At 45.0% G+C, this 27,961-nt stretch overlaps 2 protein-coding genes across 3 annotated transcripts in view; one reads left to right on the top strand and one right to left on the bottom strand.

The window, feature by feature from the left end:
• Window positions 1-377: 377 nt before the first annotated feature.
• On the top strand, window positions 378-2,168 carry LEAP2 (liver enriched antimicrobial peptide 2). 2 transcript variants are annotated; one of them, XM_058034988.1, is made up of 3 exons: window positions 382-438; window positions 863-1,008; window positions 1,909-2,168. In XM_058034988.1, the coding sequence occupies exons 1-3, from the start codon at window positions 382-384 to the stop codon at window positions 1,943-1,945; spliced, it is 240 nt and encodes a 79-aa protein (XP_057890971.1). In that variant the 3' UTR covers window positions 1,946-2,168. The 2 variants fall into 2 exon arrangements, with proteins under 2 accessions (XP_057890970.1, XP_057890971.1); XM_058034987.1 differs by having other exon boundaries at window positions 378-1,008.
• Window positions 2,169-2,787: 619 nt separating this feature from the next.
• AFF4 (ALF transcription elongation factor 4) overlaps window positions 2,788-27,961 on the bottom strand; it is a 46,110-nt gene continuing 20,936 nt past the window's right edge. Inside the window, exons 5-22 of the mRNA XM_058034725.1 lie at window positions 27,591-27,677; window positions 22,699-22,735; window positions 21,207-21,255; window positions 20,402-20,422; window positions 19,808-19,862; window positions 18,808-18,845; window positions 18,293-18,455; window positions 16,926-17,843; window positions 14,777-14,865; window positions 13,061-13,298; window positions 12,033-12,130; window positions 11,453-11,516; window positions 11,179-11,315; window positions 10,707-10,778; window positions 9,996-10,089; window positions 9,271-9,314; window positions 8,313-8,533; window positions 2,788-7,806 (exon numbers count right to left, since the gene is read on the bottom strand). Coding sequence (XP_057890708.1) covers window positions 7,688-7,806; window positions 8,313-8,533; window positions 9,271-9,314; window positions 9,996-10,089; window positions 10,707-10,778; window positions 11,179-11,315; window positions 11,453-11,516; window positions 12,033-12,130; window positions 13,061-13,298; window positions 14,777-14,865; window positions 16,926-17,843; window positions 18,293-18,455; window positions 18,808-18,845; window positions 19,808-19,862; window positions 20,402-20,422; window positions 21,207-21,255; window positions 22,699-22,735; window positions 27,591-27,677 — 2,544 coding nt within the window. The 3' untranslated portion in view covers window positions 2,788-7,687. The remainder of the gene's footprint in view (window positions 7,807-8,312; window positions 8,534-9,270; window positions 9,315-9,995; window positions 10,090-10,706; window positions 10,779-11,178; window positions 11,316-11,452; window positions 11,517-12,032; window positions 12,131-13,060; window positions 13,299-14,776; window positions 14,866-16,925; window positions 17,844-18,292; window positions 18,456-18,807; window positions 18,846-19,807; window positions 19,863-20,401; window positions 20,423-21,206; window positions 21,256-22,698; window positions 22,736-27,590; window positions 27,678-27,961) is intronic.

Here is a 27,961-nt window from a genome sequence, read left to right as displayed (position 1 = left end):
TGATCTTGACCACAATAATTTGGGCCAGCCCCCCTTTGCTTACAAATAGACCATGGAGTTCTGGTAACATCTTAGGAGGGCTTTAAAAAAAGGAACAGCTGGCACAAGGGGTCAGCACAACTGACCAGACAAAGTACAAGTGGGAGGGGAGTAAATCATTAGCTCGAGATAGGCCTTGAACCAGATCACTGCAGCAGATGTAGACTTAGCAATTCCCTCTTGCTCCAAAGCGAACTTTGCTCCTGTAATATCTGGCAGCTGATGCAACGATAAGAGAATGAAGTCTATAAAAATGTAGCTGACAGTCTGGGAAGTCCCGACTGGAGCTCTTTGTGCCTGCTCTGCCCACGGCTGCTCCAAGTGACAGCTCCTGCTGGGAAGATGCACTGGTGGAAAGTGATGGCAGCCCTTCTGCTCTGCTCACTGCTGCTCAGCCAGGTAAACTGAGACCATACTGAAATAAACTATTTAAAGGGCTAATTCAAAGGACAGGCAGTCCATAACAGCTGTTATGATTTGGATGGACAACTGGCAGGATTAAAGATGTGGCAGCAGGGCTTTTTACAGGATTCAGCATCATAAAAATGTAGCTACTGCCTAGTGAATACTGGGCTACTCTGAGCCATAGCTCAGCCAGTGATTCTGCCTTCACTCCCAAGAAGATGAAACCCATCACTAATTTGGGTAGATATTCCTTTGGGGTCGGGTTGCAAGCCCTTCTTCACCCAGAGGGTGCTGCAATCTGCAAACCAGAGCGATTCCGAGTTAAGCCTCACTTAGAATGAAGACTGTTGAGCTCAGCAGCAGAACAGGCAGCGCTGCAGCTGCCACGTGTGCTGACGGTCACCCCGCTGTGTTTCAGAGCCACGGCGCGTCCCTGGCCCCGAGGCAGCCCCAGCCCCGCAGCGCCCGGCAGCGGCGGATGACGCCCTTCTGGAGAGGAGTGTCCCTGAGACCCATCGGGGCCTCGTGCAGGGACAACAGCGAGTGCCTCACCATGCTCTGCAGGTAAGCTCTGCTGTGGGCAGCAGCTCCCGCCCGGGCTCCTCCAAACGCGATCCAGAGGTCGCTCTGTGCATAAAAAAAGATACCAGGAACAGGGATGGGGTAACAGCCTCAGACTCTTTAGTAAGCAGAACAAACAGAGCAGAGTCCAGGTCTCCCGAGTGCCAGCCCCAGTCCTTTCACTGCAACCCCAAATAACCCGGCTGGGCACAGAGAACAAAGGGCTCCAGACAGCTTTTGGGCAATTTATAGACATTCCCATTAATCCTTCTAAAGCATGTACTAACGAAAAGTGAAAAGCTTGTATTGATATCTTACCCTAAATTAATCACTTTAAGGTGATTATATTTAAGCTCATAGTTTAAAAAGCAACTACAATACCAAAAGCTATTTAGTTCTCATTAGGCATAAGCAAATTCTCCAACTACATATAAATTGATTAGTTAAAATTATTACTTAATTACTTACTGAAAGGTTATTTTCTATGGCACCTGTTGCACAAATAATTTTCTACTATATGTAAACAGCAGTAACAGTAACAGTCCTATTATTAATGATTATATACTATATATAGTATAGTATATATAACATAGTATATAATAATATAGAGACAATATACTATTTGTATATCATATTATTAATGAATATTATTATAAATAGGCTTATTTTATATTATAAATTATCATGATAAGTAAGTAAATAGGACAGGGTGGGTGGGCTGCTATGCTATGCTTGGAATTCTGATGGAAAGCAAAGACCAAAAAATTAATTAAGACTGAATAATTGAGGGGAACACAGAGTGCCTGAACCCAGCACTGCTGGCACAGGGGCACACAGATGTACCTGGGACCCCTGGCAGGGCAGCCCCAGCCCTCAGTGCCTCATGATGTTTTTTTCCCCCAGGAAAAACCGCTGCCTCCTCTCCACGGCCTCAGCGTGAGCTGGCACCAAGCACAGCCTGCACTGTTACTGCTGACCATGCTCCATGCACTTGGGATGTATTTATTGACTGCTCAGGAGCTGCAAGAGCCTCAAGCAAGCAGAGTATTTGATATTTCTGTCACATGTGCTGATGAAAGGACTTTAAGAAGCTTGAGAGCATCTCCTCCCCAGCCACGCCTCTGGAGGCCTCTGGCCAAGCTCAATAAAAGGACTCTGCATCTCCTGCTCGTTTGGTTTTTTTGTAATGCTTCCTATTATTTATTTGAAGGTGTGAATTAAAGTGTATATTCAGCAAAGCAGTTTGGTTTTCCTTGTATCTTGAGCAAAGTGAATGGTGAGCACAGAGCTGGGGCTCAGCTCCAGTCAGACTTTGGATATTTATCCTTCCCCCTGGCAAGAGCTAAAGTAGATCAGACCCCATCCCCTCCCAATCTGGCTCTTATCAGCCCTCTGATAAAGCTCTGTTGGAAAGAGGGAGCCAAACTGATAATACTGATAGCAATTCCAATATCCTAAATATATCCAGCAATAAGTGGAATGAGAACTATTTACTTTTAATTACTTCTAATCAAATTTACTTAAATACATGTCCTAGACTGACTTTTGCCACTGACCTTCTCTCCTGTCTTAAAATGAATTGATTAAAATGCTGCTTTGATGTGTTGGATGTCGACTTGGAGGCTGAAAGACAAAAAACAATATCAGCAAGTCTGGACACACACACTGGATGCTACTTTTCTGTTGTTTCACAGAGCAATAGGATTAATGAAAGAAAATACTGCTTAAAAATGCACTTCCAGGGAGGAGAAGGCCCCACAAAACAGATACAAGTACAGGGGGTTGGAAGTTTAATACAGAAAATCTATTTGATATTTATTAAACTTAGTTTCTCCAGTTACAGTTTTGCATTGTACAAAGCATTTTAATGACACAGTAGTTAAAAAGATCTTTACAAATTGAAATGTGATACCCTTTTCTCCAAATATTTTAATTGCCATAAATTTGTTTAAAAATACACATTAAACGCATGTTTCAGACACTAAACTTTCTATAATCTCAATACCACAAAATACATAGAATATACTATACAGATGTGGAAAAAATCTAGTTAGTATATAATACTTTGCTCACCATTAACAGCTTTATTACGTGAAATGCACATACTGACTTAGAAATCCTAATTTTGAGCCCCAAAGTACCCTTTGAAATTTCAAATGTATTGCAACAAATAAAATCACAGTTTGTTTCTATTTTTTCTGGTTTTGGTTGAAGACAGATGCCCAAATCTTTTGACAGAAAACAAAATGTAACACATGGACTTGTCATGTACAAAGCATAAAACAGAGACATCCCATTAGTTACTAATAGTACCTTTCTGTAGGATTAATCAGGGCTTCATTTATAAGTGACAGGTTAAAAGTTACCTCCCCTCCCCAGCCCTCCCCCAAAAGAAAAACCCCTTCTTCACCAAATAATAATTTCAAATAAGATAAAGGATTTTTAATAAATATATAAGCACTTTATCCTCCATATACAAAATTTTTTTAAAACAATTTAAAAGGGGGACCAGATACAAATGTCAGGAACTGTGCTTGGAAAGTCATGCCTGGTCCTTGGAGTAGAGTTTGGGATGTGGAATGCCAAGGCAGCGCCAGGAGCCGGTGCTGGGACAGGGCTGGGACTGGGGCAGGCTGCCCCAGAAGGGGCACACAGCCCTGGGAATTCAGCTCCCAGGTGGAATGGAAGAGGGGAGGCACAGCACACCAAGCCCAGCTCCCTGCCACGGCAGCTGGAGCTGCTCCAGAGCAGCCAGGGCTGAGCCTGAGCTGCCTGGGGGAGCCCAGCCCAGGAGCCCTTCCCTCCCCAGGGGCACCCCAGCCCCAAAGCTCGGCCACAGCAGGACCCCACTGCCCCTTCCTGCCCCTCCTGGAACAGCTCTGGACCTGGGTGAGTTGGTGAGCAAAGCTCTGGCTCCTCTCTGTCCCTCAGGATGCCCAGCACTGACCTCACTGCTCGGAATTGGGGTTTTCCAGAACACTGACACAGCACAGGGAGAAGTTTCAACCCTGACCCAAGGATTTGTCGCGAAGGTAAGAATTTGGAATTTGTTTACTCCCCAATGGGTAATTCAAACTTGACTTGCTCAGGCCCTTGTGGATCTGCCTCAATGGAAACACTGCAGTGACGGCAAAGATCTGTTCAGAAAATGACATTAAATACAGCAAAGGTAGTTTCTCTCTCTCTCTCCAGCAGTTTGCCTTTTGGGCAAACTCCATAATTCTCTGCCTACGGCTTTATTTTACTTGCCCCAGGCAAGTGCTACATCATTCCCATAAATTCTGACTCTCTGTGTGTTGGGGCCATTCATAAATACATTTCAGGGCATTTTTTGTTACCACAGCAATCAAGCCTCAGCAATCTAAAGGAATATACATTGCACTCCTGGATAATATGCAATATTTATCACCAATAAGATGGTGACTCAGCACTCAATAAATAATATATCAATATAGTCAGTTGCACCATAATCTAAAAACAAGTATAACATATAACTTTGGACAGACTGAGTCATATATATATACATATATATTAAAAGACACATACAATACAAATTGCATACTGCCATCGAAGCCAAGGAGAGCCATCCGTCTGCTCTGCTTTATGGCTGAGATTCAAATCAAAACAAAACTCTTGGGCTGGTTTACTCTGGGGTCCTGAAGATTTGTTTGGAATTATAAATGGTTTGCACCTTTATCGCCTGGAACCTGCAAGTCTGAGAGCAAAGTCAAACAGCACAGATAGCTGAGCAAGCCTAGTCTGATTGAGCCATTTTTAAGATTCACCAACTGGGGCCATGATCAGCAAGGGAATTAAAATTACAGCATTGATATGTATTGATCCATATTCCCTGTCCAGGGAATCACTTGGGAAGCCAGAATTGGAGAGTCCCTCCTTAGTCACTCCTGTGACCTGCACTCCCCCTGTGGTGCTGGGAGCTGCCCAGGACAGGGACAGAGCCCTCCTGCTTTGGCAGAGGGATGGAAGCCTAGGACTTAATTGCTTTTTTTTTTTTGGCTATAAAATCTGATCAAGTGCAGAACTTTCCTCTTGGAAACAAGGGTCAATCCCAAATTAAGATATGCTTTTGGAATTGCAAGGTTTGAACTGATCTGTTTGCAGCAGCCCCAGCTGCACAAGGCATTTCCTATCCATCCCCAAGGCCCTGCGGATGCCCCGCACGGACACAACGCCTGGGACAGCACTCCAGAGGACAGGCCACCATGGAGCACACCCTCCAGCTGGGACACTTCCAACCAGCTCAGGTCCACATTTTGACATGATGCTAAAAAAGCCTTCTGGTTGTTTGAAGCCAATTTCTAAGATCCACTGCTCTAGGGATAAGCGATGCGTTTTCAAGGGGCCGATTTCGCATGACACCAAAAGGTATTTGTGGGACTCTAGTTAAGGAAAAAAATTCCCCGAGATGCCACCATTCCTGCTGACAGCAATGGTGACTGTGCACAAAGGAGCAAGCCAAGAACAGCCACGCTGGCTAGTGCAGCACTACACACAAACCCACTCACGAATGCAACTTCTACCAAGGGATTTCTCAGCGTCAGAGGTGTGCGAGGCACTTCAGAGGAGGAAAGGAAACACAGCTGACAGTGTCCCATGCCCACGGCGGGGAGTTTGAGGGTACAGAGTTCTGTCTCCAACAGCAAAGACTAACAGAAAGGTGACCTTGCACAGTGATTCCATAAAAAGGATGCTCCGACAGACCTGAAGAGTCGAGTCAGGGGGAGCCCCAGGTCTGTTCCCCGTTTGTCAATCCGGACGTAGCAAAGCTTTTCTGGAAGTACAAAACACGCTGGGACGCAAAGGAAGCTCTACGAAGATGCAGCTACCTTGTAGTAGGTTACTAATTGCAAAACTTCTAAACTCTTAAAGCCCATAGGACATACTGCAGTACTAAGGAGCGTAGAATTCTATTCCTTCTCTCGAGGTTGCCGTGATTTTGGCACTTAACTACACCTACACAAAAAATTTAGTGCAATAATTTTCCTGAACATGCACGTTCATATCTGGTACAGAATAAAGGGTTCAATGGGAGAGAAAACAAAGCAGCATTCCACAATCTCACTCCAAAGGATTCAGAGTTGGACTCTGGGGAAGGAGACCACCACGATGAGTCAGTTTGTGTGACAGACACCGGGACTTTGAAAAAGGAAATGGAATTTTACCCAAGTACTGCAGAAGACCACTGCATACAGTATACCTGGTCCTGCTGTAAAACATCTTGTAAACAGTTCATAAAATCTTCATCTAAAAGTAAGGCATAAGGCACACCAGACATGTTGGGGGCACTAAGCAATACTGAAAGCAGTAGCATTTGAAACCTTTAACTCAGACAAGCACCTCACATGGAAAGGTACTTTGGTTTGCACTCGGAGAGGGGCCACCTGCAGCTCCACCACCCCTCTGTGGCACCCAGCAGCCCCCTCGGGAGTGGACATTATGTGACATGAACGGGACCTTCATCAGCACGGGGTAAAGCCAAGTTTGCCATCCACCCTGCACAGAACAGTGCTTCCTGCAGGAGCAGCTCTGCTCCCACCCCACGGCGGCTGCTGCACTGCCAGCCTGTAGTGTCCATCACCCAGCAGACCCTAAGAGGACAAAATGGACCTAGAGTTCTACTAAAGATTCCTGGTTTCTCAGTCAATGGAAAAGATGCAAATGACCGTTCTGGTAGGAACTGAGCTACTCTTGGGTTTGGAACCACAAAGCTCCCCAATTTCGTAACTGTCAAAAAGTGACAAGCACGGAAACAAAAGGTATTTGAAATGAAGAGATGCAAAAAAGCACGAGATTGTCCTTTTCCAAAGCCTTTCCTGTTTGCATCGCACCCATCAAACTGAAGGTCATTCCTACACCATTGCCTGGACGTTACATTAAATGCAAATTACTGTAATGTTTTGTGATTGTTATAGTGTTAATCGATGGCTTGAAGCTGCCTTGGAAACAATCCAAGGCAGATCCAGCTAAATATTTTTCCATATAAATTTCTTTATAATTCATTTAAATGAAGTATCTCAATACGTAGAAGAATATCTGGAACTTTTCTATTTAGTACAAATTCTGCAATAATAAATCTGTAGTTGTAATTTAATAGTTGACTCATAGGCATTAGGCATGAGAAGTATGGTGTCCCTACTTGTTAGAACCTATCAACCCTAGTTCCTTTTACAGGCTCTACCACCACAAGACATTACAGAGTAACAAAGCTCACAAAGTACTTAAATAAAGTGTCTAGGTTTAATTTCTAAGTACTCAAAAGGGGAAATTTAGGGAAGAAGAAATAGCTAAAACCAGCCCCAAAGGGGGCTTTTCATAATTAAAATTAAAAAAATTAAAATAAATAGGATTTAAACTGACTATTCATGTATTGTGACTGGAATCCCAATGATCTATCCATGACAGATCAGCGAAACTACAACTTTTACGTAGCAAATTTTCAAATATTTAAATAACTTAAACCGGGAATACTGGAGAAGTCCATGAACCAGCTGATTTGGGGTAAAACACAAAACACAAATGAGGATGGGAGACATGGGAAAGCATTCCTTGCTCTTAGTGTCAACTAAGCAATGTGTTATGGCAGTCTTCCTTATTGACATGACACAGTGTTGTGGAGAGGAATCAGAGGCAGCTGAAGAGGGGCTGGGCCGGGCTGGGCTCCTCACTTGGCGTCCAGGCGCAGCCAGTGCAGGCCCTGCCGCGTGTAACGCACCAGCTCCGTCATGATGCTCGTGTTAAACACCAGGGGCCCCATCACCTTGTCCAGTTCTGCAAAGAACTCTGCAACAGCACAAACACACGTTAAAGGAGCACACTGGGCAACCACACCCAACCCCAGGTCCCAGCAGCCATCGCTGGGGCGGAGAGAAAGGCAATGAGGAGAGGTTTGGGGAGTGGGAGTCAAGGAGAAAGGTCATTCCTAATCCATGTCTTCGCTCTTCTGCCCAAGACTGCCTGGAAACAACTAAACCATTGCCAAACTTCTTGGTTTTCCCCTAAAACTTATATTCTCTAGTTGAAAAAAATTAAACTACTGCCAAACTTCCTTTACTAAAGAATTTCAGAAAGGGAAATGCATCAAGTTCCTCTTCCTACACTGAACGTTTCACAGGAAACACAACAAAGATTTTTATGTCACAACTCCCAACACCATCTTGACAACCACAACACCCAGCCTGGGGTATCCCTGCACCCCAAGGTGTCACTTTCCCCCTGATTTTGCAGAGGTTCAGCAGCCAGGGCACCATCAACAGAATCAAAGCCTGGGAGTGTTCTTGACCCCTTACCTTTCTGTTCTCTCGAGAGCTGTTCTGCTTGTTCCCAGATTTCAGTGGCATAGAGGAAGTTGGAGGTGACCTGGACGTAGCTGGCAGCCATCTGGTGGATGCGCTGCGGGATCGTCACCGAGGACCCGCTCCCTGAAGGGTTGGCTGCCCCGGAAGAGTAATTTCCTGAATTCCCTGGAGACAGCTTTGGAGACACTGGAGATGGCATCCCAACAGGTTTGCTGCTCACCCAGAGGGCAAGATGGAAAGGCAGAAACGCACCAGCTTTAGACACACCATGCTCTGAGATTTCCCCTAAGATCCCTCTGCCCACACTCAAGGTGTAGGATGGGAAAACACTCCCACTTTACACCAAAAATCAGGATTTGCCCTTCAACAAATGGAAATCTCAAGCTGGGAACTGCTGAGGATCCTCCAATAAATATTTGTAGCTTACAAAACCTAATTACCAAATATCAGCATCTCAGAATTCAATAAAATCTTCAATTCACTGCTTAAATGAACCTTAAAAAAAATTTACAGCTGCCTGGTAACTCCACTGCCAGAATATTGCATTGTATAACATTATTGCAGATAACACAATGGAAATCTGAAGTGGCCCCACCCTTAAATTCATGGAATAATTTATCAAAGGTTCATTATTGGGTTTAAAAGAGCAGAAGTAATTGCTAAACTATGGAACAGAGAATCATGCAAGTGCTGGTAACCTCTGGCCTTGCAGCACTAACAAAGCTCTTGTTTGGGGGGAGAAGCATTAAATTAAACACCAAAACTCCCTGACAAACCCTGCAGAGCTGCAGCACCTCCCTCCACCATGACAATTACACAAAAAATGGATCAAAGTCCACACCCTTCAAATAACCACCCCAAAAGCTGCTCCCTGAGGCCTCTGGCACACAGGAAATGCAGAAAACCTCCTTTAAGTTGAGAAATTGAAGTAGCAGCTTTTGCCACTCACCTTCCCATACCAGGTGATGGTGCTTGAGAATTATTGTAGCAATTCTGTGTGGGGAAAAATACACATTTAACTTGATTTATAATTATGCTTTCACTAGTTACATTTTATCTGCTTGTTTACTTGGGTTTTTTTAACCAAGTTTTTTTTCATAGTTGTACTTTGAAGTAATGTTCTCAATAATATCACAGTAAAGTGTAATTCAGGGAAATATCCTTCTTTACTGATAGCCAAGACACAAATTAAGGAGTTATTTTAGCAAAACAAACAAGCATTAGTCCACTGCCCCTTCTGGGAACATTTGAGATTTTTTCAGCCCTTTAACAGAAAGAATCTGTTATCACTGGCAGTGAACAATTAAAGATATCCCAAATCTGAGAGACTGGGTATGTGATGAGCCTGTTTCCCCTCAGCACTGAGAGCTGGAAGCTTCAGAATCAGCTGCACAGAAATTCGAGAAATTCATGGGTAATTTCTCTAAACCCAGGGAAACCAACCTTGTCCTTGAAGCCTCCTACATGTATTAAAGAATCAAATTAACAGAGCTGTCATGCCAGGACCAGCAGGGTCATGGTTATTAAAGCTCTGCCCAGCTTTAATAAACCTTTAACTCCAGTTCTAAACAGGTGCTCACATGCAGCAGTCTGAAATTGGATTTGGGAACTTGAAGTGATGTAGAGCTTCCACACCATTAGGTTTTAATGTTCAGAAAATACAGATGCAATTACCTTCAGATGTTCAGTCAGAGTTTTGGAGTATTTCAATGCACTTTCCTTTTTCAGTTTGAAAAGCCTCAGGTACAGCAGAGCTTGGCACCGAAGGCTGCCCAAAGACAGGACAAATCAGTCACAATTAAAGTCAGGTTTATCTCAACTCAGTGAATTTCAAAAATCTAATAGCTGTTGTCATGTTCTCTCTGCCAACTCCGCCCTCAAGTTGTAACTCAACCAGAAAATCCACAACCACCATGAAATCCTGAAGGGAATCCAGAACTGGAACAGCTCAGTGTGCCTCGAGCTGGAACTGAACTCTCAGTGCTGCTGCTGGGCTTGGAGACCCCACCCAGGGGTCCAGGCAAGGGGTGCATTTACTGCTCCCTGTGCCAGGACACCCTGAGCCCTGCCAGGGCCTGCCCCCTGCTCCTCCACACCTTCTGCAGCCTCAGGGCTCCTGCCAGCCCCCAGAGCCAGTCCAGGTGTGATTTACCCCTGCCTCAGAGCTCAGGAGGCACCTCCTGCTCTCACCCTTCCATGCTGCTGGCCCTTGCTGGCAGCACCCCCATTTACAGCAGTCAGACCCAGATGAATGTTTGTGCACAGCCAAGTGGAAATCTCCTGTGTTGGCTCAGGAACACCCAAGAGCTCAGTGCAAAGCAGCATTTTGTGCAGGTTACAGATGTGAAATGCAGGAGGGCACTGCAGAAGTCCCAGCACACTCACCAAAGCACTGCCAGCCTTTTGTCTGCAGCCGTGGCATCCGGGGCCAAGTAATTCTTCAGTTTCATAGTGTACCTGCAGAGAAAGGCAGCAAATCAGCCCCAGAACAAAACCCACCTTCAGTTATCATTCACAAAGCACTCATGTTCTCATGAATTTCCAGTTTCAGCTGTCCCCACTGTTTTAGGAACATCTCTCAGTCCTGAATAAAGCATTGACTCAGCAGTAACCAGAATAATTCTGCTCCTTTTGGGTCACTCATTGTAGAGGGACTTGAAGTCTCAGCAGAAATCACCTCCCCCTTCCTGGAAATGCTTTCAACCCCAGCAACTGGAAGGAACTGGTCACTGCTCTAGTGTTACTGGGAATGACAAGAGATCTCAAAAACTGGGGGCAAAACCTCTGCACACCTCAGAGCTCTGATTCCCAGAGCTTCCCCTCCCAGCTGCCCCTGCAGGAGCCCTGCAAAGCTTACTTGATTAATTCCACAGTTTCTGAATACATAGGGAACGGGGACTTGGATTCCTGAGCATTTTTCTCCAATGCATTCCCACACTCAATGAAGGACACGACAGCATCCAGGTAGTACACGGCCTTCTCGAACCTGTCCGACTGCAAGGGAGGGAGAACACTCAGAACAGAGCAGCCAGGGCCAGGAGTGCCAGCCCAGGGGGCAGGAGTGTGGCACAGGCTGCAAACCAGCCCCAGGACCGGGGCACACACTGGGGGGGCACTGCACATCCACTCACCAAAGCATCTGCATTGTGTTTCAGCTTCTTTGCCTCCTGCAAATAGTGATCAGCTGAGTACGTCCTGCAAGAGAGGGCACGGACTGAGGCACTGGAGCCACCCATTGGCACTGCCTTTTGTAGCACAGCTCCTTAATGCTGCCACATTTCAGGGCTTTTTCTGCTCTATCTCAAGCTACACCGTGATAAAACTGTTTAAAGGAATCTGTTAATTTACTTAACTAAAAATTGTTAAAAGTAGTTTCAAGTTAATTCTGTGGTTTCAGGTAATTCCAACAGTATTTCAAGCAAGTTCTTAAGCAGAAAGTTATTTTTCATTTGGTGCAAACATAATTTCATCTGTAAAGGGAATTTAAATAAGTGCTTTCAGAGCAAGCTGACACCTGAATTGGCCCAACTGAAACCTCAAATCTGCACAAGATGGTGAAATACTTCTTTTAGTTTCTTTTCAAGGTATTTTTTTGACAAAGAGCTTGTGTGTAACATCTTCTGTGGAGCAAAATGCCAGCTCTGCTCCATGGGAGCTGCCTGTGCTCGAGATCCAGAGCCCCCAGAGGGAAAGGGAATTTTCTGTCCTTACCTATCATCAAAAACAAGCTTTGCTCTCCTCGACTTCACACTTTCCGTGGCCTGAGCAGAGGCAGGAGGGCAGCTGGAGGAATTGTTCAGGATCTTTTCCTGGAAGGGAAATCCATGCCATGATTACAAGAAGAGCATTTGCTGTATAAATTCCCCATGGCTTCCCCATTCCCTCCAGGCAGACAGACTGCTGGAGCTCTGGGAATAACTCAGCTCCCATAACTCAGCCAAGGCTTTCCAGACACACCAGGGGCAGGAAATCCCTCCCTCCATCTCACCTGTCACTGTTTCTAAATCCTGCTTTCCTACTCTAACAGAGATGAGGAGGATTTGGAGGATTTCTATCAACAATACTCTCTCTGAATGCCTTTGCCTTGAAAAACTCACACAGGAGTAGTTACTCCTTTGAGGAAGACATGAGTAAGCACACCTGAGTATAAAACAACAAACATATCACAAATTAACAGCTGGCTGAGGGGCATTTGTATTTAATTCCATCACATCTATCTTCCCAACCTAAATCTCTTACAGACCATTTTCTGCACCATCTCCATAACCATGTTTTCTCCCCTCCAGCCATGGAGAGCTCTGTAAATTGCTGAGCTGGAGTTGCAATAATCTTTCTACAATGTCATAAAAAGAGAGCCAGAGCTTCCCATCCCAGCAGTGAGCATGGGCTGAGCTCCTGCTGTCCTCTGAAACCAGGACAAGCTCTGTGTCTGCTCTGAGGAGACCAGAGCAGCCTCACAGCTCCATTTCCAGCTTTCTAGGGATGTTCTCATTAACCACCTAAACAATGAACAAGCAGCACCAGATTCCTCTACTAACACAGGAATCTGGCAGGATAAGCATTCATATTCTATGATCTCTCCAAGGTGTCTTCTCATTTATGGCCTTCCAAGGCACTGGGGCTCTATGACAGGAAACAATGCACATCCCACACTAATGATGTTTTAAACTGAAGTTGGAAACGGTTGTTTAGATCAAACAAAACAAAACCAGGAGGCAGGCTCAGAACCAGCCCTTTACCTTGGCTTCCTTGGCACTGCTGGACCCCTTCCCCTCTGTCTTCTTCTGCTTGGAGGAGGAGCTGCTCTTGCTGCCACTGCTGCTCTCCTTGCCTGGGTTGCTGCTGGATTTTAGGGATGAGGACTGACTGACTGTTCTCTTCCTGGAGCTGTGTTCCTGCTTGGAATCCTTCTGCAGGGCTGGGGCAGCAGGGGAGGGCAGCAAATCCTTCTCTTTAACAGCACTTGGCTTTGAAGACCTGGAAAAGAGGAACACACTCAGGGTTTGGGTTTCTTCCTTAACAAACAAAACCAAAACAAACAAAAACAACCCCAAAAAAACAACACACAAAAGTCTGATTTTTAAATCTCAAAACACCTTTTTTCCCCCCAAGATTTTTACTGTCAGACCCAGCTTTGGAGAAAAGCAGAACAATCCTCTCAGTGAGCAGGTTTCTCCAAAGCCAGATTGAGCTTGTTTTCACCATTTTATTTGTTCTGACCTGAAAGCACAGGCAAAGCCAGACAAGTTCTAACCATAAAACCCCACCCCTGCACCAGTTCTGTCCAAAAACCATCCCAAAGCCTCCCAAATTTCAGCAGTGGGAGCCAGTGCCAGCGCCAGGCTGTCTGTGCACACCAGGCAGCCAACAGCTCCAGGGAAAGATGCTCCAGATAAAGCTCTGGAACCAGGCAATGGGAAACTTCCCCAGCACAGCCTTTCAGGACACTCTCACTTGGCTGCTGACTATTCCTGCCCTCCCACCATTAATATTTTTACACATTATTTCTGGAAAAATCATACTTCATTTGATTAAATGTCCTTTAGAGAACTGCACTGGCAGTGAGGCAAACAACAGAAAAAAATCAAATATCAGGTAAAAATCAAAACTATCCATTCATTCTACAGCTGTTTCCTGACAAACAGTAAGACACTGTTTAATTCAGAAGGGGCAAACAAAAGTTGTAGCATCCAAACTGCTGCAGCTTCTCACACCTCTGTAATTTGGCAATTGCTCACTGGACAGGAATATTTTCCATGACACAGTTATACCAGTTTTCATTGCCTGAACTGAAACAGAAGTTTCAAAATGCAGTGGAAAAAAGCTTAATCTCTCCTGTGGATTAATACTGACCAAGAAATCAATCAAATAAAGGCATAACAAGTGTTGCAAAAAGCATGGGGAATCCAGAAATAACATATTAAACAATGGGACTGATCTGCTCATTCTGTACTACCTTGCTTTGGTATCACTCACACTTTTCTTGCACTAACAAACCAAGGAGATGGGAGGTAAATCCATGGATGCAAAAGCTCAATGCCATCAGCTTCCCAAAGAAAGCCAGCTCAGGAGTTTATTCCCAGTTTAAAACTTACTGAACAGAGAATTACCAGATGGGGTTAATTTAAAAGCACAGATTTTGATTCTAGACCAAACCCAAGCCCCACTGTGTATCAGAGAAAACCAGGAAGGAAATATTCTCTTCACAGGAGGGGTCACCTCATTTTGTTAAGGCACACAATTGTCCTTGGCCAATGCTTTTGGGGATGGAAATTAATTTCCACCAATTGCTTGTAGAAGCTCTGAAGTAAATTTGTTTGAAGGGTAAGAAAAAATGAAATTTTACCAATTATTTGAGGAAAACTTGGGGTGGGAGAGAGGAGAAGGGGGGGAAGATGAGCACCATTCTCTCCACAGGCACCCTGACCCTCAGAGCAGGAAGAGCAGATACTCACTCCCTGCTGCTGGAATTCTTGTGTCCTGAGGGAGCTTTTTCTTCCAGTTTCGTTTTCTTGCTTTCACTGGCTCTGTTTTCATCCTCGTTCTGAGCAAAGCAAATGAGAAAAACATCCAGCAAAGATCCACATTTACACATCACTGAGAGTGGAGTATTTCACACAGAGACAGCACTGAGCAGGTGTTTCATAGTTACTATAGACCCCATCCTCATCCTCACAAATCCTTACCAGACCTTGACATTGGAACAGAATGAAAATCCCAGTCTGGCTGCTAAATTCCAACCTGATAAAAGCAGCAACAGCCAAGTTGTTCATTTCAGCACAGATAAATTACAATCTTGAAATCTCAGGAAAATCTGCCAAAGGCTTTGGCAAGACCAGGAGACAGATTTGATGCTGTGGGGTCTAAAAAGGTGTCTGATCAATGAATGCCAGGAAAGGGTAAACTCTAATCAATCTATTAAAGTCAGCTCAGAGATGCTGAAGACTAAGTATTGATATCAATTTAATCCTCAGGTCACAGGGTCTTGGAGGTAAATTTCTAAGATGTCTTCACTGAGCACTGGAGGGATCAATCCAGTGAGTAAGAGGGAAAATGGGGCCTCACAGAATAAATCATCTGATAACAAACCCCAGTTTTGCTACTGATGCTGCAAATCTGAGAATTATGATCAAGGAAACCCAGGAAATTAGGAAATCAAGGGTGGCACTTGGGTTTGGAGCACAAAGTTAAACTGCAGGGTGGGGAAAGGGGCCCATCCCCTCAGGAAGCAGCAGAGGGATCTGAGGCTTCACAACATTTAACCAGCACTGGTTCCTGGGATAAAGCCTGAATTTAACTGGTCTCACCAAAGCTTTGTGGTTTGGATATGAGAGCACAGATCTTTAATACTGTAATTCCAAATTTGTGCTTAAAGGCAAAACTGGCCAAAGAGAGAGAAGTCAGGGAATTCAGAGCCACTGGAACGCGTGAGTGCATTCCCAGGAACATCAGGAGCTATACAGCAACACCTGCAAAAGTAATTGTTCACGGCAGCGGGCAGAGTTATTCCCTTTTTACAAAAGCAGCTCATTTCTCATGCCAGAGAAAACAGGAATCTCAGTTAGGAGCAGGACAGGATAAATCTGTTTGCAGTTACATCTCAGGGCTCCTGCAGGACACTGCCTTCAGCCAGGGATCCAGTTTACTTTGGTTCCTCAGTAGGAAACTGCTGTAGCTGGGATGATCCATCTCCTCAAGTGACTCTGGAATGATCTCCCACAATCCTGGGGTTACAGATGTCAACAAAGCCTCCAACCCCTGCCAGATCCCTTGGACAGGGTAAAATGGAGCTGTCAGAGGGACATCCAGAGCAGCACAGGGATTTCTGGATCCCTTCCCCAGGGCCTCATGGCCCTACACTCCTGGAAACCAGACTCCCTGGATCACTGAGCCCAGCTGACAGCCCCAGCTTTGCCCTTTATACAGGGTCCCTGTGCTGAGCTTTCAAAAAGCAGTTTAAAATTACACCATCATTGACTTCTCACATTCCCCCTCCAAGAGTATCCCCTCTGCTCAGTTCCCCCACTGACTCCTGCCATTTTACTGCCCCCCAGCCATTCCTGCCTCTTACTTCCAGCTGAAAAGATGAAATGCTTTTGGGAAATAGTCAGTATTGTTATGGAGAGATGATCCTGCTCTCAGTAAAGCAGTACCTGAGATGTTTGCTGCTGCTGCCATGGCCCAGGCCCAGTCCTGCCCCATCCCTTATCCTGGCAATGGGCATTTCCATGGCTCAGGGAGCTGATCCAGCTGAGAACTGACTTTTGGGGTTTTTTTCCCAGGTGGATTTCCCATTGGCTCAGCTGCCTGAGCTGGCCTGCAGAGCAGCAGGGGCTGGTTCCAGGGAGGCAGGAGAGGGCTGGATGCAGAGCTCAGAGGCATAAATCTGTGATCTCCCTGAGCTCTGGCTACAGGGCTGACACTCCCACAGGGGTTTTTGTAAGAAAATCCAACAATCTCCTGTACCAGCACAGGGACAATCCAGGGGTTCTACACACGGCAGCACAGCCACTCCTGCCCAGCTCAGCCCCTGCCCTGAGCTGTCACTGCACCCTGGGCTGCCCAAGGGCTGAGGGGACAGGGAGCTGTCCCCAGAGGGCTCACCTGTTTGTGTTTCCTCTTGCCTTTGGTGGAGCCCTTGTCTGAGGGCTGTTTCTGGCCCTCCCGGCCGTGTTTCTCCGGGGCGCTTTTCTTCTCTGCCTTGGCTCCCTCGGGGTCCTTGTAAGGCTTCCCTGGTATCCTGGATAAGAGGCTCAGGTCAATCTTCACAATGAGTGGGTACCTTTCATCAGGATCACTCAGCGGAGACAGAAGCTCTTTCTCTTCCATAGGAGAGAACATTCTTTGCCGGAAAAAGCTGTCATCCTCCTCCATGGAAGATTTAACAGGAGTCCTATTGCTCTCAGAGTATTTGGGTGTTTGTGAGGAAGGAGGCAGACTCTCATTTTCATCTGAATCAGAGGATGAGGTATCTGTTTCGATGAATTCCCTGGATTTCTGGGCAGATTTGCTCGAAGCCTTGTATTTCTTTTTCTCTGTTGTAGGTCGAGGGGAAGACTTGGGCTCCTTCTTTATATTGGGTTTCCTGGAGCCTTTGGTGGCTGCCTTGTGCCTGTTTGAAGGGATGTTTGTTGCCATGTCTACTGGGGTTTCGCTTTCTATTTTAAGACCTCCTCTGGGCTCTTCCACAGATGTCTTTTCTGCTTTCTTGGGCTGTTTTTTCCCTACAGTCCTCCTCTGAGTTGAGCTGTCGCTCTGGGCAGGTGATTTCTGCCTCCCACGACTGCTCTCCGAGCCCTTCTGGGTGGGTTTGGAATCTCTCCCTGGTGTAGAAGAAATGGAGTCCTTGGATCCACCTTGATCAGTGTACCCACTCCCTGTACCCTGATCCCGTCCCTCTTTCTTGTAGCCTTGGGAAGAAGGGATATTGCTGTCCACGGAAGAAGCTGGTGACACTTTATGGGAATTAACTTTGTTCAGCCAGTTATCCAGCTGCCACTTGTTTGTGGGCGGTGGCTCTGGCTAAAAACAAAGTAAAAAACAGAGTTAGATAAAATAGTTCCCATTTCTTTCATCTTTTCCACGTGGTAGCTATATGATGCTGCACACCAAAGCACGAGGTACACCCAAAACCTGATAAATGATTGAAATTACAAATAAATGAAATACAGGCCCAAATAACACAATTTTTCCCTTTGTCTGCTACCAACAGGCAATATTTGATGCCATGGTTTTTTAGGGTTCTGATACCATATCTAATTCTGCTCTTCAACAGACAACTGGTGGTAAAAGCCACTTCAAATCAAACATCAGATGTGGGCTTATCTAGAGAACTGTCACATGCAGCACAGGAACTGCAGCAGAACAGCCCAGCCTGACAGCGAGCCGGTGTTGGCGTTTGGTCTCTAACAGTGAGAATTTCCTGAACTTTAGTGCTGCTGAGTGCTGCAGGGCAGCCCTGGCTGCGTTACCTCGGGGGATGCACTCTGGGAGGGCTCGTTGGCCTCGCTGTCACTGGAGCTGCTCTCGCTCTCCGAGTCGGAGCCCGAGCTGCTCTCGGAGCCGCTGTGGCTGCTCGAGTCATCCCTGGAGTTATCTGCTCCCTCACTGTTGTGCTGGGAAGGCTCAGAATTACTGCAACACAAGGAGGGAAAGCAAGCATTACCCGAGGCACAGGTCCATCCTTCCAACCCTTTCATTAGAAGTAACAGAATGTAACATTTTCATCGAAGTTTGGGAGAAAATTCAGCCTAAATGAACACAGTTCAGCCTTTGGGTGCTGCCCCTTCCCAAAATGGTCAGTCTCATTGCAGGAAATATTTAATATTATGTTTATTACCATTTAATCACTGATTAAATTCTCATCACTTTTGCTTTAGTACAAGCCAAAGGACAAAGATGAATTTTGGAAACAAGACCAAGCCAGGAATGCTGACTGGGCTGAACTTCCCCATGTGCTGCAATCCCCCAGGAATTCAATTCCTACCTTCCAGGTGTGCTCCTTGGCACGGTCTTATCGCAGTCCTGCAATTAAAAAAAAGAGCATGAAGCTTCTAGAAGCTATTTTAGGCTGGTATATACAATTAAATTGCAAAACATTGGTTTAGAGCCTTTAATTTAAAAAAAATTGTTATTTGCAGTAGTTTAAATTTATCTGCATTTTCCTTATACAGAAAGAGAAGCAGTGTTATTTTCTCCAAGTTTTCAGCACAAATCTCTATATTCTGACTCCATTTGTGAGAGTTCCTATTTCTACCATTAATTAATCCTCTTTCCACCTTTTTGAATCAGATGATTCAGCATTTCACAATTATTTTCCTGAGATGCCCAGGGTAAGTAGAGTTCACCAACTCCAAGTTTTCCACTTGAAGAAAATCAAATACTAGAACTGAGAACAGGAATAGAAGAAACCCCAGAGTAGTGGGGTTACTGGGCAGCACAGACACATATTTTTATTTTTATTTAGCATGTTAAGTGCCAGTCTGGCAGAAGCTGCACAAAGTTAATCCTGGAAAGAGTAAAAAAGAAACTTTTTGATAAATATAAAGGTGCAGCTGTACTCCCAGGGACTCCTTGTCACCCCAAACATCCCATGGCACCAATGCACCCAGATGTTCACACCATGAGCTCTGTAGCTGGGATGGCAGAACACAAAGGGGTTTATCTTTAATTAAGGAGCCACTATATAAGTTTTAAAGTGAATTATTGTAATTTGATGCTCAGAGAAGGCCCATGTGAAATCAGTTAATAAGAATTTCTAGATAAAAGCAAACTGTTTCTACAAAACATCACATTTCAATTTGCACAAAAATTTCCCCAAGGTTCCATTTAGGAATGCCTGAGGTTTGTCTAAAAACATTCCAGGAGATTTCAGTTCCACAGATCTCCTGCTAAGCTGCCCAGGTTGCTGCTGGGCCTCTGCTCCCTGCCCAGGGCTGCCCCTGGATGAGTGCAGTGGTTTTTGGGAAGCCACCTGAGGAACTTACCTGCTCTCCATCGCTGTCTTCGCTACTGCTGAGCTTTAAGTCATCTTTCAACATACTAAGGGAAAAGGGAGAAAGTGAGACAAGTTTTTCCAAGTTCTTTAATTACTTCCAAAGCATTCTGCTAGGTTTCAACATGGCACTGTTTATCCTGCAGAGGCTGCGTGGGTGAGAGCCACCAGACAGCACTCACACATTTCAGGGTTAAGAATGGAGAGTTGAGTCATTCTCACAGAAGAATGAGGATTCAGGTACTTTGGCTCCTGAGTCCATTCTTAAACTTAGAAAGGAAATCTGACACAATTTACTGGTGTGGGAGGAGGTAACTTGTGTTATGTGCAACTCCTTACACACAATGGGCAAGGATTGTGTTTGAGATGGAGGAAAGCAAGCCAGCCCCAGTGGCTGCTTCCTGTCCCGTGGCAGCACTGCAACTGTCCTGAGCCATCATTAATTACTGCATCCAAAGCCATAATTACTGCTGCTAGTCACACACACGCAGCTCCACACACTGAGAATGCACGAGCACAATGAAAACACACAGCAGGGCCTTTCTGATTAGTGGAAACATTTGATTATAAAAAGAAAACATCTTACTCTGTCTGGTTCGATTCACATCTGTGGAAGGAAAATGAGAAAGAATTAAAAGTCTGATTCTCCTGAGTTTCCCAGTGAGCTGCTCTGCTGATCTGAACAGCAACACAACCTCTAGGAGCCCACTCCTGAACTACTGCTCATTGCTACCATTTTACAAATGATACATTTATCTCCTTTTCAAGGGTTTTCTTTACCAGATCATAATCACTTAAAATATATATTTAAAGTTGTTTTGTCACAGCAAACTGATAAATATATATTTTTATGGGCAGATTTATTTGGAAACCATCTTTTAACTGCATATCACTGATTTTTAAGTCTGAGAAAGGTGGACCACAGCCATGCAGAACATTCCAGTTGCCTCTGAGTTTTTCTGCGTTGCTGAGTCTGTGTTCAAAACATTTGTCAGGATTTAAAGGGAGAGCAGAACAAACCTCACAAGATGCCAGACCCAGTTTTCTGTCTCCTCCAATCCAAAACCTTTCCTCATCCTGAATTTGTGCAGTCTCCAGCTGCCAGCTCTGTTAGTCCCATCCCATGCTGATGCCCTTCCTGATTCCCAAGCCAATTCCAAGGTCCAGACTCCTGCTCCCCTCCTGACAGGAAAGCCAAGGAGCAGAAAGACAGCTCAGGGTGTTTTTTACTCACTCCAGTGAGCAAACTTGGTTTATTGTCCCAAAAAAAATTTCCCTGCCAGCCAAGGAGAAGGATGCTGGAGTGTCACTCACATTCTACCACACACCTTTTCCTCAATCTCCTAAAACACAACTTTTGTTTGTGAAATGTTTTCTCAGCAGGCACTTACGATTTGGATTGATGACCATTGGAGGTTTTGGATGAGGGATTGTATCGTTCTAGGAGGAGAAAAGAAGAAAAGCACAGCTGAAATTCACTCATGCACAGCAGCAGAATTCCCCCAAAGCTGCCACAAGGATGGACAAAGCAAGGCCATGTGAGGGGACAGGAGAGAGTAGCACCAGAGGACAGCAGGTCCCACCTCCCCCAGGCTGAGGGAGGGAGGATGCAGAGCAAAACACCAAGTACAGCAAATCATTTAACCAAGAAAATAGAGAAAATAATTTAAATCATTGCTGTGTGAACCAATACACAGTAATTTGTTATTAATGGTGTGGAAAACTGTTCTGCTCTTAGCAAGATGAAATTCTTGCCTTACACAGGCAGGATCTGGGACACAGATCCATCTGCTGAGCTCTGACTGCTCCAGCATCCCCACACACACAGCTTCTGATGGATGAGAACCCCACAGCCCAAAATCCAACTCTCACACTAATTCTGACAGCAGGAATACACCCTGATAAATTCCCTTCCCTTTTCCTTAATTCTGGTAAATAACTGGGTGCAGCTCAACAAAAACAAGAACTGAGGCTGTTTAAAGCTCTCCAGAAAATCCAAGCAGGCACAGGAAATTGGCTCTGTGTTTAATTAACCTTGGCTCTTCTTTTCCACACCTAAAGATCAGCTGCTCCCATAACGTGAGCCTACGGTTTAGCATCATGGAATTAAGCTTGAATTTGTTTCCTTAATTCCTCACTGTATCAGGTGTTCAGATTAAGCTGCTTGTGAATATCTAAGAATAAACCATTCTTCTTTTACTATTTAAGCTGTTTAATCACTTCAAGAGGAGTGGAAGGACTTTTGGAAGGCAACAGCACTAATTTAATTCAACTTTACCTGATATTTACTGAGTTTTGTGTTCATTTCAGTAATATTCAAAATAATGACAGTTTAAAGAAATAAAAGCTACTTTTTTCCAAAGTCCAAAAGTGCAAGAAACTCAAGGACAATAGCATGTGATTTAAGTTCTTGACCAGTTCTCTCTCTTGACTTTAAAATGTCAAAGTAACAATAAATGGTGAAACTGCCATGTGCTTTTTCTACTGAAATAAAAGCAAAAGTTCTCTTCTGGTTTCTAATATGTCCCTAAGCAGGGAGTTGGGTTTTTAAAGGTGTTTTGGTTTAGTAGTCAGTTATTTTCAAATCAATTATAGAGGCATTTTGTACAGAATTAGATCAATTAAAATACATCTTTTCCCTCAAACACACCACGCTTCCACTCAGTGATAACCTCCAAGATCTGAACAAGAAATGCAAAAGAAAATCAAGCAACTGTTTAACAGCTTAAAACTTGAGAAAGCAGAGAAAATGTGAAGTCAGCCTCCATCCTGTGAGCAGTCTGGAAAACCTCATTTCCTAAAAGCCCTGACATTCTGGGAGATGCTGAGAGCAGAAAGACAACAAAAACATTCAACACATTCCAGGAAGTTTCATGTACTCACTCTGTTCTCCAGTGCCAAAACTGGACTGCTGAGACTCCTGGGGGAATAAAACATCACAAGGGGGTTTATTTCACTGGGAATTCAAGGTACTAAAAACCAGACTATAAGGAAGGTATTATTTCTACATAATGAATGACACAATCTCTGGAAAAGGGGAAAAAACAACAACAAGGAAAAAAAAGGGATGCTTCATCTGAGCCCTGGGGCACTCTAGGTGAGACCTTCACACTCCTCTTCCTCAATCACTTCCTGCTGTTCCCAGGGGCACATCAGGGCTGAACTCCCAAATCCCTGGGTGACTTCCCTAAATCTCCTCCTCCTGTGTGTTTAGGATGGAGAGGAGCTGTTCAGGATGTTTGTTTATGCTCCTGACACACACACAAACTCTGCTGCTGTTTGAAGTGCCTTCCTTCCACCCCTTTCCTCCTCATTTTCCTTCTCCAGGCACACACAGCAATTGGAACAGGGAAAATATCTCAACAACAAATATTCCTCAGCCACAAAGGAGCCTTAGGGACAAGGGGAGGTTTCAAATGGGACCAGCTCTGCACTCTCTGCCCCAAAGGGTCAGAGTGGGTCCCTGGCAAGCCCAGCCTGGGTGGGCAGCCCAGCATTCCAGCCCAGAACAGCCAGCTCTGGTAGAAAAACAATTAAATGGTATTTCAGAGGCACAGGATGGGCTGGAAGGGACCTCAAAGCCCACCCAGTGCCACCCCTGCCATGGCAGGGACACCTCCCACTGTCCCAGGTGCTCCAACCTGGCCTTGGGCACTGCCAGGGCTCCGGGGGCAGCCCCAGCTGTGCCAGGGCTGCCCACCCTGCCAGGGAACAATTCCTCATTCCCAATATCCTATAACACCAGCCAGGAAAGAGGAAACCTTGCAGATTTCAGCACTTTTATCATCCTCAGTATTCCCATTTCAGCAACTCCAATTCTGACACAGCAGATGATGAACTTTACTGAAATCCCAAAGCCTTGTTTTAACAAATACACAGAGGCCACTGAGGCACTGCAAACTCCCTTCCAGGCTCAAGTGCCTTTTTAAAATAGGACCTTCCTGACCTCATTTCAAAACGAGGACAACTGAAGGCCCCAGAAAAATAAATGGAGTCCAATATTTGCAATTTCCAGTTGTATACACACGTTTTACTTACATGCTCTGGCAATGGCAAACCAGAACCACAATTCAACAATGAACTCCATTTTTCCTGGTCCACCTGTGACCTGGTTTTCCCTCACACCAAGCCAGTGCCAGGCAGTGGTTCCAGAGGCAATTTACAGAATGAAGTTTTTAAACACACAAAAGCTTTACACAGCAAAGCACCGTTGAGATGTTTCCAATTTCCCTCAGCTTTGTATTTGAAAAGGAGAACAATGCATTGAACAAGAATTTTGCGGATGGAGAACATCCTAAGGAGCTTTCCTTGGGAGGTGTTCCCAATACCTCTGATCTTTACTAACTGAAAGGAAGGGACAATAAAAACAATATTAAGAAAGAATTCAAGAGCAAAGTGAAGATGGAGAGAAGCCTTGTGAACAGCCACACTCCCTTCAAAATAAATCCATTTCTTATCATTTCACAGGTGGGAAGAGGCAGGTGGGAATCCCTGGTTTCCTTTTGCCACTGGCAGCTCAGCCAAGCCAACAAACTGAGTGAAAAGGGAAACAAAGACCTCAAACTCTACATTTCCAAAGCCACAGCACTGGGGAGCACAGGATGGGGAACTGGCACCTCTTGCAGCAGCACATGGACTGGGAATTGTGCAGAGCACACCTGCCTAATTCCCCACTTGAGTCAACTTCCTATTTCAGAGGCTCAGCACTGGCTCTCAGCTAAGTGCACTTTAATGAGGTGTTATGGCTCAATGTGCAACTTTTTCCAACTCCCTTGCCATCTACTGGATACATATTTCTTTAAGAAACTCAGAGACTTAAAAAAAAAAAAAGCTCTACATTCAACTCCCAGGTTATTGAGAGCAGCAGCTTCCAAAGGTCTGCCTCAGAAAGAAATTGCAACAACTGAAAGGAAGGAAAGCCTTTAAAGCAAAGCAGAACGGACCGAGGTTACACAGGGAAGACACTGGAGCAGGAAACAAGAACTCTGACAAAAGCACCTGGAGAAAGGAATTCTCCAGCGGGACAGGAGGCAGCAGGGCTGGGGGGGACATGCCCAGGTGACACCTGGAACCCCAGGTGCCATCTCCTTTGTGCTGGCCAGGAGCAGTGCAGGGAGGGCAGGAGGCTCCTGCAGAGGGACAGGGACAGGCACAGCCCAGCCTTCCCTCCCAGCCAGCAGCTGGGCTGCTCAATGCACTGCAGAAACACTGCCAGCATTGCTGGAGTGCCTGACTCTGAGCCCACGGATAAAATTATAGAGTGTTAGGTCACAGGATAACATTTTTTATCAAGACACAGCAATCTGCATTTTTCCATAGCATCCATAAAACTTTCCCTGACCTATTTTCATGGAGTTTTCTCTTCTGATCCAAGACTTCCTGGGAACTATTGGATATATTTATAGCAATCAGAGAGGCCCCAGTCAGGAGGCTGGGTTCCTTCGAGTTACTCACTCCCTACACACAGGGAAAGTGATCCCATCCCAAGAGTCTGACAAATAAAATCAAGTGGTCCACCAAGGGCAGCTCCATTTAATGTGAGCAGGAAGAACACACCAGGCTCTGCCCACAGGGGCAATGCTCAGAAACACTTCAGCAACAAATGGAGCACAGTACTAAAGAGAAGGAGCTTTCCTCCAACAGAACTGCTTGATTAAAGCAAACCACTGTTGTGTTTTGTTTGGTGGATTCTGCTCTGGGCCCAGACTGCACAGGCCCATGGCTCACTAACTCCCTGGAATTCTGCAGAGCTGCTGCTGCCAAGAATGACAGAGGGGAGAAGGCAGAGGAAATTATAGGCTTTGGATGCAGAGAGAGAATTTGACAGAGTTCCATGGCTAAGATGTGCAGCCACAAAATAAAAAAGCTGGCAAAAAGTCAAAAAGACTCAGAGCAGCCATAAATGGAATTTTTTGCAAACTGGGTGAAGAGACACAATCCAGGTTGAGAGGTTGAAAAAGCTCCTTTTTGTTCAGGCATTGCCAGAGCTGTGCAGTGTTACATGGCCTCTGGGTCACAGCCACAGGGATTTCTGCACACCTTCCTCTTCCCAAACCCAGGCAAATGCCAGGGAAACTAAAACCAAGCAGCCCCACAGCCAAGGGTGCTCAAAAGCAAAGGGAAAATATCTCCCCAAAGGTTCAGGAATGAGTACTCAAAGCAGAGGAATAAGGACCTTTGTTGATGAGGAAAAGTGTGGAATTTCCTTGCAAGAAAAGGTATGAATTATTTCCAGGCTGACAGTTATACATAGCACACAAATAAACCCTGACTGAAAGTAATATTTGAAATATTAATATTGATCTAATGCTAGGAAAACAGAAAACAGGATTTATTTCTAGGTATGCCTTCCAAAGTAAAGCTGAGAACTGAATGGTAAATTCTGCATTTTTTCATACTGAAGAGAAGCAAAAAGCAGTGACCAGGGACAGGTCACAGAGAAGTGGGGACAGCAGGACTGCCCCTGCTCTGGGATATCCAGCCAGGATGAGAACCTGAACCTGGAGCAGTCTGGGGGAGGTTTGTGGATGTGCCCTTCCAACAGGGACTGGAACCTTTGGCTGAAGGAAGGTCATGTCAAAGCATTCACATAAAAGGATGGGATTAGAGAGATGACAGTAGAAACCTCAGTGAGAAACTCTTCTCAAAATTATTCCTCAGATGTTCTGTTTTGGGGAACAATTTGGATCAAACAGGAAATTAAGAGCAATTAAGTGGTGTCTAGAACAGCAGCTGGTCAGAGAGAGCAAGGTCTGAATTATTACATAGGTAACTTTTAAAAGACAAACAGGGCAATTTCTTCACTCTGAAGCTCTGCCAAGTTAGGGGTGGAGCACCCCAATTCAGCCCAGAGAGATGTTGAGTCTGGAGAAAAATCACGTTGAGGAGCTGAATCTTTTACTGGTAATCAGCAGCCCAGGAAGCAGAGCATGGATTCCTGGGTGAGTCAGCTCCCCATGCTGGCTTTGCCCACAGCTGCCTCCCCTGGCCTTCCAGGATCCTGCAGAGCTGCTCTTCCAGGCAAACCATTCCCAGTGCCCTGAGTGTGCCCTGGAGCTGCCAGGCCCAGCCCAGGGGAGGCAGCAGCAAATTCCCTCCTCAGAGGTGTCAGCCCCAGCAGCTCCCCTGGACACGTGCCCTGAGCTCTCAGCAGCAGCAGAGGTGGATTTCTCTCTGGAATTAACTGCTTAAACCCTTCAGCACTTCTTAAGAACACAGGAGGTTGGGAAGAGGATCTTTTGGAACAACTGAGTTCTTCAGTAAAACACGTGACTCATAAACTGTCTTAATTTTTTGGAATTGAAAATGCAAGAAAATCTCATACAACTATTAGTGGACTTCAGACTAAGAGGAAATTTCAGTTTATGCAGAAAAGCCCATTTAAATTTCTCAGCATTTACCTTCAGTCTCTGTTTTGTTACATGGAAGGAAACTCACTTGGTTCTACACAAAATGGTGCAGAGCATTTCCCTGTTAGGAAAGGGCTCAAAGGCATTTCCAAGCTTCCAAAGTTTGAAAGTTTGAATTTATCCAATAAAAATTAAAAAGGTAAGTTGTATCACAGATAACTTTTCAGACTGCCTGTGCAAAGCAGAGGAAAACCAAGGACATTTTTCATAAGGCTGCTGCTGACAGATGAGGTGAAGATAAATAAAGAGGGACAAGGCGCTGAAACAAACCCAGATAATACAGAACTGAATGCAGGAGTTCCAAAATCCTGATCTTTAACTGAAGTTACTTTTTCAACAGCCTTCACTGTTGGATTCAGCACTGACCTTGGTTGGAAAGGGGAATTTGGAAGGTTCAGTTTTGCAGGGGGTGTGGATGGCAGTCAGTGGAGGAGGCCAGGAGTGGGTCATCTCCTGAAACACAACAAAAATCAAAGTTATTAGCAAAATAAATCAGGTTTCAACTTGCAATCTGCATTCTCTCAATTTCAGTTCATTGTTCACCCTTCACTAAGCTTTATATTCAAATCTTATTTTCCCAAATGTGCAACAAAGCTTTTGCATGTAAACCTGAATGTTAAATTGCTACTCAGGAGAAGAGAGAGTTACGACATAATAACAAGCAGCAGGGCATAAATCAATCAGCTGGGCTGGCCTGAAGATAAACTGCAGTGAGAGTCAGAGTGTGACCCTTTCAG

This window comes from Melospiza georgiana, chromosome 15, assembly GCF_028018845.1.
Source record: "Melospiza georgiana isolate bMelGeo1 chromosome 15, bMelGeo1.pri, whole genome shotgun sequence".
Classification (NCBI taxonomy): domain Eukaryota; kingdom Metazoa; phylum Chordata; class Aves; order Passeriformes; family Passerellidae; genus Melospiza; species Melospiza georgiana.
Note: the sequence above shows the minus strand (reverse complement) of the source record. Positions and strands in the feature narration are given on the sequence as shown.